This window comes from Parambassis ranga, chromosome 14 (assembly GCF_900634625.1).
Source record: "Parambassis ranga chromosome 14, fParRan2.1, whole genome shotgun sequence".
Classification (NCBI taxonomy): domain Eukaryota; kingdom Metazoa; phylum Chordata; class Actinopteri; family Ambassidae; genus Parambassis; species Parambassis ranga.
Window position 1 is genome coordinate 19,346,572 of NC_041034.1, and position 12,805 is coordinate 19,359,376.

General features: G+C 40.0%; 1 protein-coding gene across 1 annotated transcript in view; it reads left to right on the forward strand.

Annotated features, from left to right (window-relative positions):
* igsf9bb (immunoglobulin superfamily, member 9Bb) overlaps window positions 1-12,805 on the forward strand; it is an 85,278-nt gene that overhangs the window by 18,892 nt on the left and 53,581 nt on the right. Inside the window, exon 3 of the mRNA XM_028421732.1 lies at window positions 11,214-11,360. Within this exon, the coding sequence (XP_028277533.1) occupies window positions 11,214-11,360 (147 nt within the window). The remainder of the gene's footprint in view (window positions 1-11,213; window positions 11,361-12,805) is intronic.

Here is a 12,805-nt window from a genome sequence, read left to right on the forward strand (position 1 = left end):
TATATCTAGATGGACAGTGTGGTTCCATATCTGCCCATTGTATCACAGTGAAGGCTAAAATGTCTTGCTTCATGTTAAAAATAGACACCGTCTTGGTACCAGAGGTTGATGTGTAAAGCCATATCATCGCCGTTTACCTTCTTCCATGTTGACCCATAACATGGATGCGCTGTTGGCTGCTTACCGTGACATTGGTTCCTCCTTTTTTCACTAACTAGTCATAAAAATGAACAAACCATAAACCATCTAAGAAAATGTATTTCAGGAGCACTTAGGTTTTTAGCTAGTTCTGCGTCCAATCTGCTAACATTGAGTAGGCGGGTTTATGACTTATTCTGCACTTGGACACCAGGGGGCAATGTTTTGGCCTCACCTTTGTGGCGCTGTCATTTCATCCATCTTTATATACAGCCTATGCCTGTGAGAGTCTATTTATGTATTTACATATTTAGGATTTTACTTGGTCAAATGTTAAGCTACCTTTGGGGGATTTTATTCATGATATTTTTGTTGGCATTGGGCAGTGCAGTAGTCAGCATGTTGTTTATAGAAGCACATTTGAGATTTTCCTTCCACTCTGTTGTGGTGAAAGATTTAAACAGTGAGATTAAATCATTGCTTCTTGCTGTGTTTGATTGTCAGTGTGCTTGCCGCTGTAAATTACCATATCGACTAACTAATGTAGGCAGATTTAATGAGATGGCCTTTTCTTCGGAGGCAGCAGCTATTTGTTGTGCTCAAGGTGAAATTTGTTGGAGAGGTGAGAGGCATTCTCCTCTCTCTTGCCTTTAATTAGCTTTTATTAAATTTGAGAAACAACCCATCCTTCTGATATGCGTTTAATTCACTTTCATTTAATCATACATTTATTCATGTCATAACAAATGAAATGTGAATTTCCCCAATGTGAAGAGGAATCGATAACCTCAAACATTTATAATTTAGTGATGAAAATGAACAGATTAAACAGTTTATATGAGGCCTTGATCTGTGTTGGCTTTCAAAAGCAGTAGAGATGGCTAGATATCACACACACACACAGCGTAGCTTCACACAGACTTCAAACTGAAATAGCCAGTGGACAAAGATTAAAAACTGAACTGCACACAAAGGCAGATTCACTACTGCCACTGAATCCTAATTTGATCAAGCATCATTTGTATTTCATTCTAAATCAGCGCGTAGTCTCCCTGTGTGAAATGAGTTAACTCGTTTTTTAACTTTTGAAAATTAGCTCCGCTTTTAGTCTGTGGATCAGTCCATACAGAACAACTACTATCTTCATTTTACAGGCCTCTAAGGTGCCATAGAATGAATGCTGTTTTTGTTTACATGTTCAATTCTTTTGCTCTGTGATTAGCGAGTTGCGACCTGTCTTGGGTTGTACCCAGCCTCTTGCTCATTGATAGCTGAAATAGGCTCCATGTAGTGCAGTTTATGGTGTTGGTAGTTATCGACCAAATGTGGTGTTTATTTGTGCGGATGTGTTGTTAAACATCCACTCCAGAGTTTGCTCCTTTAGAGGTATGAACAATAGAGAGAACTAGATGCCCAGGGCACCCCATCAATTGGCATTGTAGTCTTTATTGTAGGAGCCCGGATTATTCCCCCACTCTCTACCCCAGTTCTTCCTGTTGCTCCCCACTGTCAAAATATCACTTCCAGGCAAATTTTTTATTAAGAAAGAGAGTGACTTTATTTCTTTTTAAAAATTGGATTAAAATATATATATTTGGCAGCAGTTGTAGTCCTTTGTGATTCATTGACACCACCTACAGGTCCACCTTCATGTTTTACCCGCCCCAGCTGTGATTGGACAGGGTTAGAGCTGTATCCAGGCCTTAAAAGTTAGGCCCGATCCGACAGAATTCAGCCTGAGCCCGACAAGTGCATTTTGATTGACAGCTTTTTAAAAGCCCGACATTATTCAAATGTGCGCACGCACACAGCTATTTTGCCTTTTGTCAAGAATGGCATGTAAGTGTTGCCTGTTAACATAATTTAACTCATCACACAAGCCAGAGCACAAGCCCGAGCCCTAACCCGAGCCCGAGCCCATGTTACATAATAGAAATTAAGCCCGAACCCAAAGACGTTCAGCTCTAGACAGGGTGCAATCAGTCTATCACAGGGGCTATCACACCAACCAGACCTATGCTTATTTATGACCAAGCTAAGCATATTCATATTCAACATGTATGTAGCAATATCATCATGTTACTGTAAAATCCCCTTTGACTAGTGTTTGATCTTTTGTGGCAAAAGCACAGTGATTGGTGGCTATAAGTTCAGCTCTGTAGGTCTTCAAACTAATCAATAATGCCTAGACAAGAAGAAAAAGCAGTTTATAGCCTCACGGTTTCAATTCATTGATTTCAACGTCCATTGCAGCAGCAGCAGCAGCAACAAGTGTCACTGGGAAGAGATAAAAGTTGAATATAATCAAACATGCTTCAGTGATTTCTACCATTATCTGCTCATGTTTTACTGTCATATTCCAAGAAGGTATGAGGAAAATATATATTCTGACCAAGGCTACTGCAAGATAGAATCCAGCTCGTACAAGAACACGTTCTGCTCAAAAACAGCTTTACCTTAATGAGAAGCATTTTCCTATTAGCATGGTAGATTCTATCAGCAGATCTGATTGATTTGGCCACTGTCTGCATCAGATACAGGAAAAGGTTTCTTTTGAAAGTGTCCTTTACACTTCTTATCCCACCTGCCTCCTGCAGCAGGAGAAAGAATTGTCTGAGAGACCAGAAGATAGAAAGTACAGCAGCTTTGTATAATCTGTCTGTATCCTCGCACACTTTGTCTTCATTGATTGTATCACTGAGCGCCTTCCAGACTGCTGAGTTTGAGAAGCTATGGTTACACTTACAGAATCCTGACCATAATATAAAAGAGCAGGGTGGCATGAATGTAACCCAAAGTCCCAGAGGACAGCAGCAATTACACTGTTTTGTCGTTAGCAAAGTCTGGAAATTAGACCTGGAAACAGGGCTGCTTGCACATCACAGCTTGGGTTTAATGTCATTTTATTCAGTATTCATTTTTTTGATTCTTTTTTTGAATTATATCCTGTCGATTTTTATTTCACATTCAGTTCCACATTTGCAGGTGTTTTGTATCATACTTACTACAATTTAAAGGTAAGAGCAGCACAACAAGGTGAAGAGCATGAAATGTAACTAGGCCTTTATCATTGATTGCTTTAAATAAACAGTATTATTTTAAACATACAGGACTCCAATATACAGATCAGAGAACTGGGTAGATGCAGTCTACTTTCTCTGTATTGCTGAGGACACAGACACTGTTCTAAGTCTTTTTAGAGATCTGATAGGATATCTTTCAACTCAATTTTGTAATTGTCTTAATGTGGCTTTACATCTGTTTCTAAGGTTTGTGGCTTGATAAGAGCGACTGAAGCTTTTAATGGTACATTGTGTTATCTAATCATGGGAAAAAGGTAATTGATGATTAGAAAATCCTTTTGCAATCATGTTAGCACAGCTGTTGTGCTGATCAGAGATAAAGCTGGCCTGGGTGACCCCAAACCTTTGGACGGTGGTGTAAATCAGAAGTGTCAGTGGATTTTAAAGGAGGTTGTGTTGTTACTGTATATCAAACAATTAGTAAAACGGCAGTACACAAAATGCACTGTGCTTGTTACCTGGTTAGGCTGTGAGTACTAAAAATGGCGTTGAAGTGATGCTTAATGCTAATAACACCAGCTGATAGGTGTTAGCGCGTTAGTGTGCCAACAGAGGTAATACAATAAAATGTATCACATGTTTTCACACAGCATCATAGCTATTTTTATCAAAACATAACTGTAACTGTCGCTCTCACATGACTTCATGTTACTTCTGTTTCACCTCACAAGCTTCACTGTGCTTGTGCAACTTAACCTAAAAGAAAGTACCTGCATGTCCCCCCTCGCTGGCTGGGAGTTCATGACTCTAGTTTTTCTTCTTTTTATTTTCCTAATTTCTCTGCACTGTCTGCTGCTCATGCAAGTAGGCCCAGGAGTTTGACAATAGATGAGGTCTCCAAAAAGTACCAAAAAGTTTTTATGAACAGTGGTTACAAATCACTTTATATATCATCCTCTGGGAGCTGGTTCACAGATAACAGAGATAAAGATAAAGATATAGTCATCGCAAGTGTATGACTAAAGACGTAACCTCCATTGTTACCTCCATTACTGTGTCAGGATGTTTTTATTACGTACTGTAAACTGGGGAGCCAACGTGGAGCCTTGGAGAGCCAAATGTCATTGTACGTGCATCAGTAACTACTCAAAGGATTCTCTGTGTATAGAGTTTACCAAGAAGTCCCAGCTATCACTCCTGTAATAGTGCTGCTTTTTGTTTGCATATAATTTATGTGTGAAATATTTTAGTACATCTGAGGCACACAATGCTCCCCCTCTGCTTGGGTAAGACTGCCTCTGTTTTCAGCACTGAGATGTCTGATTCTCTATAGACACATTCCTACTGTGCCTCACTTAGACCATAATATTAAATCATAAAATGAAGTCACAGAGACACAGAGAGGCTTACATTGTGCCCACTTTAGATTGGGATGTTATCGAGTGGTTAACGAGTCGGGCCAACCAAAGGGCACCGTTTCTGGATGCCCGTCTGTCCTTGGTCTGAAACAAGCCGTTGTTACTTTTTTCATACGAAGTAAGAGTCAGAAAACAGCAGTGAGAGGTGAAGGGAAATTTCCATGAGAATGTACAGAGAGGAAGAGATGGACACACACTGATAGAGAGGCAATAGAGGGTGAAGATGGAACTGCAAATAGAGGGACTGAGAAAATAAAGAGAAATAGAATGAAGTGGTCCACGATTACATTGTTGAAAGTTCCCTATCATCATGGAGGATCTCCAAGGCTGGTTGAGAAGAATGGAGTCATTTTAGACGACTAGCCTCAGCAGACATTTCCTGGAGCTAACAAATCTGCTCTTCTTCTGTCACCTTTTTTGAGGGCAAGGCTCACACCTATAAAGGACCATTAAAAGAATCTGTCATTTTAATTACATACAATTACAGTTTCTGTATCAGAACCCACATTAGAATATAAAGCGTACATGTTATGAAACCTCTGAACTCCAGTATACCAGTAGTGCTGCCTCTGATGAACACCAGCGCCGTGGTAACAAGTCAACCCACTGCACCAGAAGCAGCCTCATGCGAAGTTGAAAATGTGGGGCCCGAGGCGAGTCCTCTCATGCTATCACAGTTAATGCCAATCATGAAGAGCGGAGCTCAGTGACAGACTGCCATGTGTTGACTGCAGGAAACTGATAGAAGAGACTGGGACTGGACTGACTGAATAGGATGAGATGGGAGGAACAGCTGGACTCATGTTATAATTACATCAATGAGCCAAACTCCTGCTGATTCCAGCTTTTGCTTGCCTGAGGGTTACTGCTCTTTTTACTTACAGTATGATACTGTGGACACGGCTCAGGCACCCAACTCAACTGAACTAAATAATAATTATCAAAGCTGTAATGTACTAACATTTCGTTTCCCCTGGTTATAAGATTGATAATGTGACTGTTTTATTGTTTTCAGATCCTGCATGGATGTCCTTAGTTCAGTGACATACAAGGAAATCTTGCATCCTGTTTGAAAAGTTCCAAGCTGAAATGATTAATTACAGTTGCCGGGTTCAGCACTTCATGTAGTGTGCCCACACTGGGTTTTTGTATGTGATAATGACATAATTGCTACTGAAATCAGTTAATGAAGTATGGACGCAAACAAGGCCAGAGAGAGCGTAGAGTGTTAAATGCCACCAAAGCCCTTTAGTGACTTCTCACCTGACAGTTGCAGCATTGTGGCTCCACACAGTTCTGCCTTTCTAACACACGAGGCGGTCAGTGACACGCTTCTTTTTTTAACACTGCTAACAGAGAGATGGTTGGTATCACACAATGCACCATCAAATCTTCAAGTCCACTGACAGCAGGAACATGAGCTTTTGTGCAGAGCTAGCTGTATTACATCTGCACTTAGGACTCCCTGACGGTTGTTGAATATAGTGTCTGACGTATAGCTCCGTCAATAAATCCTGATATTTATTTGTGCTTTTTAACGCATCTCATAATTTACCAAAATAAGCTGTTCGCGTGTTGCAAGTTTGTGGCAGGTTTTCTTCAGATGATGTGAGTGGAAAGCTGGCAATCATTTCTGTCTTTCTGTGTCGTAGTGCACATGTGCAATTAAGTTCTAGTTGTAGCTATGATTGTGCTGTTTCCACAGGGGTGCAGGACTTTATAATACAGTAAACAACGAGCCCATAGGGACTAAAAATGTGACAGAAGGAAAAATTGCTTTTGGGGTGCAGATGGTAAAGGTAGGATTAAATATCTACAGAACTAAAGAAAACTAATTAATTGTACCAGCGACTACTTTGCGTGAGCAGAAAGAGATGCAAAAGCCAAACACAACAGAATGTACCCAGAGGTGACTTGTTGTTATTTGAAATGGCACGCTATTAAAAGTCTGAGGAATACTTTAACCCCAAACATTATTTTATTTGCTTGTTAGTGTTTACAGTGCATGCGTTGTCGAGGTGTTTTCTTCATTTGCTGGTGTGTGTTCAGCGTTTAACACACAACTTGAGAAAACATGCACAAACTTAAAAAACAGCAGCGAGTTACGATCACACCATTATCGATATTTCAATGAAGAATTCAGACAAACACCACTAAATACTAAAACAGATTGCATATGTTTCTAAGGGGCACCAAAACGTATTGTTTCCATGGCGACTCATTATGTTAGGGAAGTGGATTGTCCATCAGTGCTGTTGGAAAATAAGCTTTTTTTTTCAGCAATCACTTTATGAGTCACTATTGCAACACTAAGCGTGCCCCCTCTCTGTCCGCCATGTTTTTTGACCCCCTGGAAATATTTACTCCCTCTAATGTGTGCCTCAGTTCATTGGTCCAGTTATTTCTAAGTGTAATTAAAAGATTTAGAAGGGAAAGTTCTCTCTGGGGCTTAATAACAACATACTGACACACTGTCGCAGCTCCACAGGGTATAACAGAGGGAGACCTAATTGGCCAGTTCTATCCAGAGATGAACAATGATCAATGGAAATCCTTTGTATAGTTAAAATACAGAGACTCTGTGAAGGCTCTCTCCTTCCTCACTATAGATTCTAAAGATAATCTGCCAGGGCTGGATTGCACTCTGATGACATCATCCATGCATCAAATCTTAAAAGCTGGCACACATGCAGTTTTGATGAGAATTTGCACTGTTCAGCCATCTGTGTGACAGCTTTATTTTCTTCTAAATAAACCAAGTGTCTTACAGTAGGGATTTCTGTAAACTGCCACAGTTCCTGTGTGTGTGTGATACAGTGAGAGATATCATTGTGTCAAATTTGCACAAACTCAAAGGGGAGATTTGTCATAGATTGCATGGGGAATAAATCATCTTTCATGATCATCACCAATGTGGCAACAGATTTATGACCCAATGTATTTTAACAGTACATCCAGCAACAGAGAATACAGGAGGTTCTGTGATGTGTGTGGGCTGGTGGCCCCTCGGTCAAAGAGGGATACATCCCAAGGGTGAATAATAATGACCAATCAGATCCAGATAGAGACTGGCAAAATGATACTGGCTTACCAACCAGGCATTGTTGTGGTGAGCAAAGAAAAGAAGAAGGCTGAAGTGATCCCAAGAGATTGTAGTAACATCAGGAAAGAGTAACATGAGTAAGCCTAAGAAACACCAGAGGTTCAAGGAACAAGTTCAGTGTGTATGAATATATATGTAAATAAACAGAATGTATATATAGAACATGCATATATAAACACTATATGTGTGTATATAATACCACCATATTACATATTTTACCTGTCCTTTTGACAGCTGAAGTGAATAATACTGATTGTCTGGTTACCATGACACCTGTGATTGACACTGTGAAGACTGGAGAACTGGGTCAGAGCATCTCCAAGGCTGCAGCTCATGTGGGATGTTTCTAACACTGTGTGGTGTAACATTGTTTAATGTATCTAAAGCCTGAAATATCTTGTAATAATTCAATCTGCTGGCTGACAGTGGCTGTTAAATGCTTTGCTCTACTTAGTATACAACATCTGATGCACTAGTATCAGCCATACACATCTGCTTGTCCATCCTGTTTACCCATCATAAATCTTCTCCCTGACAATATCTCTTCATATAAACACAGTCTGTCAGGCAAATTATAACTTAGTGTTGTGAAAACAAAAATGAAACCTGTATTTATATCCTCAACATTGGTATTCTGTTTGAAGGTCTGCTGTTACTCACAGGCATCTAAAAGGTGTGAAGTAGACATTTTAAAAAATCACATTTGTCTACGTATACTTCTCCTACTGAGTTTGATTCATTGGGAGTAAGACAGAAGGATGATGTTGTTTTTTTCTCTGTCTATTTTACAAAAGTAAAGACAAAACATCTTGCTTGCAGGCACTGCCATGTTGGAAAAAAATAAAAGTCTTGGAACCAGTCGCCACAGTTGCGTTCTAGAAGCCCAACTCCATTTTAATCTATTACCTTTGCTGCTCTGTTGGCTGCTGAATGTGACGTTACTCCTACAATAACTTATTAAAATATACAAGTATTGAAAAACAAACAAACACTTGGTCACAGTTTTAGCTAGGTCTTTGTCCCATTCAATAACATGAAGAGGCAGGGTTTATGGCCACACTGCAGCCAGCCACCAGGAGGCAATCCAGATGTTTTGGCTGTAACATTGTCCATCTTTATATAGTCTATGGTTGAATTTAACATTGTTTAGAACACATATTGTTTCCACCAGTCAAATAATCATATTCATATATAACAACAACACACTGTCTAATATTAAAATACTATCTTTATATCCAAAATAGCACTGTGACATCATGCATTCTGCAAAAAACAGTATAATAGTACTGCATTATTATGAGTATGAGCCAGACTGTAGTAGCATTATTCTAAAGTATGGTCCATTGAATCATTTTATCAGTTTCAGACTTAACATTCATTGCATGCTAGTGCAAAAGCAACATAATGCTATGTAGAAAAATGAACACTGTGCACTTCATCTTACTGTCTTAATAAACTCTTTCTATAAAATGGATATTTAAATATAAATTGTGGGGTTTTTGACACGGATGAAACTTTCCGTGTTGATTTTGTGAACCCCCATACTTACATAGACTGTACACAGTATACTATACATTCACTCCACTGAGCACTTTATCAGAAACAAATGTGTGCCTGCTCAATCAGGCTGCAGCAGTTCATACCCTTCAGTGAAATTAGTAAATGTTCACATCAAAAATCATACATAGAAAAAAAAATACCTGACAGTGGCATGATTGTTTGTGACAGAAATCCAGTGATTCAGTTATGACCTGAATCTACAATTCATGGGAGCTGTTTTGATGATGATGAGGAGTATAAATGAGTGTAAAACCGAGATGAATTCTAACAGCAACTGAAATAAATAAATACAGATAGAAAGATGTATTTTCTTGTAACTTTGGTGCATGTGAATTAACATAGTCAGTGTTCTTGCAGTAGGTGAAGCTGATACAGTAAGTGACAGTCAAATAGGCCCCCTGTGTTTATAGAAATACATGCACAATGTCTTCTTTCTTAACCCCCTGAAAGCCTGCTAGCAGGATTCAGATATGGGGTTTTCCCTTAAAAAGTGGTATAACAGGATTAATTAACAGCTTTTAAAATTTCCGTGTGATGTTTCATTCTGTAGGAAGTCTAAGCAAACATACACTTTAAAACACTTCAGAACCACTTTCATTTACATATCCCAATGGAAAAAAATCTTTTTCACTAAAAAGATTCAGCAAAAACCAAATAATTGAACTTATTATTGCAACCAGGAAGCCATTTCTGACTCACTTCAGCAGTCACATGACCAAAATGTGGTAATCTTTTAGTTAAAGGCTTGTAACGGTGTATTAAATTTGATAATTATTACATTTAACATGTAGGCTTTCATTTTATTTGTTCACATTAGTAACACCTTAGGGAATTTGGAAGACTTGTGTAAATACTGATTCCAGTTCATTTACATGGAAGGAGGAATCAAAAGGCAGCTACTGTGTGCGAGAACCATAGATATTGTTTACCGTATAAAACACATTAGTAAGTGACACTGATTCTCTCTTGCTTCCTTCAGAGTCAGAGAGAAGGCAGACATGGTTGGAAGCTTGAAAAATATAATCTGATATATAAATAGCTAAACCAGGACAAACACACACACAGGCTAGAGAACAAACATCACTCTGACTGTCTACCTTAACTCACCAAGACAGCCGCCAGTGCAGCTGATATATTTACCTGGTATGTCATGCTGCAGAGGGGATTTAGCCAGGCAAACTGGAAAATGAGTCAGGAATACCCTCAAAGAGAAGCAGATATGGAAGAGTATGGGGATTAATGAGGGAGAGCCAGGCTTTGATAATGCTGACATTTTGAGCCAGCCCGTACTCCCTGAAAGCCCTTTGTTTAGCCCTTATTGCCAGTCGCCATCTGTTATGATTCAGTTGCCAGATTGCCCGGAGCAACATCATAAATCCCCCCCTCCACCTCCACCCCGCCCTCAGCTTTTGATCTGTAAAAGTAAAAGGCAGCTATTCCTGACTCTGCTCACCAAGTAAAATCCAGATATCTGTTGTGACGGATTGTGGCTCCTGTGTCAGCCTGAGGGCTCTCATGTTGTCATGTTGGCCACTTCCCACTCCTCTAAGGAAATAATGACCTGTCCTTGCCTCAGTGTATCTCCAAAATAGACCGCCACACACAAACGAAGACAAGGACATCTCACACTGATGTCTAAGTGACAGATCTCACTATGCACATGTAACTGCAGTCGCCCTCCTGCTTTGATGCTGTGTTGCAGGTGTCCTATGCGCTGTGATGTTACCCTGAGATGATGCTAACACGGTGCAGTGCTTCATGTATATTTATATCTGAACTGTGCAAAGGCTGATTTTCTCTTTAACATTCACCTGGTGTTTCTTGTCTCATACCTCTTTGTTCATTCACCTCTCACCTGTTCCCCTCTTCCCTTCATTTCCTCCATTAAATTCAACCCACTCTGTCCTTTTCACCTCTGTGTGTCCCCTCCCGCTGACACCTCTCCTTTCCATCTCTGTCTCTCTGGGCCAGGCCGGGCCAGTCTTCACGGCAAGTCCTCCCTGCGGATAGAGAATGTGCGTTCAGACGACCAGGGCTGGTATGAGTGTAAGGTGCTGATGCTGGAGCAGCAGTATGACACCTTCCACAACGGCAGCTGGGTGCATCTCACCGTCAACGGTAAGGAACATCAGGCAGCATGCATTATTCAGGCTGCTCAGTATAAACATCAGAATGCCCAGATGTGAGGCTGATTATAATCATGAATATTATTGTTATTAACTGAGTGGCTAAACTAGCTGGCTTTTAAGATGGATGTATTGCTTAATGGAGCTACTAAACACAGACTCACAGGCCAAAGAGAAGCGACTAAAAATAGCTGCATCTCAAGATGAAAAATGAACTCATACGCAACAGACTGTAGACATGCAGTGATTACAAAGAGACACAACAAGAACAGGAAAAAGACACCAAATGACCATCTGCAGACACAAAACATGTGATCTGACCACAAATCACAGCAAACAACTTGAATCAAACCTGGACCATTAAGATGGCCAGATCATCTGATCATGGTGTTTCTCATACGTTTCTGAGGAGTGCTAGTTTTATACTCAGTTTGAAATGTTCTGAATATCATTCATACAAAGGACATATAATGTACCCTCTGGTAAATAAACTTGGATCAAAACAGTTTTTGTTCATATAAGCATGAAATGTCTGTCATTGTGTCATAGAAGCCAGTTGAAGCCACCCTCTGAAAGTCATGCAAGGTCATGATTTTTCTCTGCTGCGTTGGCTCGATGTTATGCTGGAACATTCCTTATGTGCATCCAACATTGAGATAAATTCACTTATTTGATTCATTATTCCTACCCACCCATCTTTCTTGCTGTCTGCTCGATTTACTGCTCTGCTCCACTCAACATTGGGTCAATACGTTTTAGCAACACACATTTTTGGTCAACCTCTGGAGGGCGTGGGGCTTAAATAGCCTCTCTTGTCCCTACAGAGTGAAGGGATAGCACAGATGTTTGTTGTAGCCTTTTGTATAGCACTTGCAGTTCTTAATCAGAATCAGAATTTATGTATTTATCCCCAAGGGGAAATTGACATGCAGATCCAACCAAATATCAAAGATGGCATAGAGTTGAAAAAATATAATAAATATCTAAGTAACTAAGTAGCAAGAAGAACATATTTACTACTGTATAAACCTTTATATAGTAAAGAGCATGATATACAAAGTGTACAATGTCTTAGACTGACTGGTACAGTTCAGAGTTCAGTAGTTTTTTTTGGCGACGGCAGGAATGATTTCCTGTGTCTCTCAGTGGTGCATCATGGGAGTCAGAGTCTGTTGCTGAACGAGCTCCTGTAGCTGGTCAGCACTTGGAGTGGGCGAGAGGGAAAGTCCAGTATAGTCTTTATTTTGGACAACATACTATCCCTGTGATGAAAACAACAGCGACTGTTAGCTCGGCTAAAGAGGCGAAAAAGGCCTTCTTTTATCTAGTAAGTTTGAGTTAAGAGGTTAAGGCTGAAGAATTGTCCTCCATCATGATTGTGTCATAACCATGCTGCTGGAAGTTGTGACCGAGCTGAGCACTGCAGCACCCGCTGTG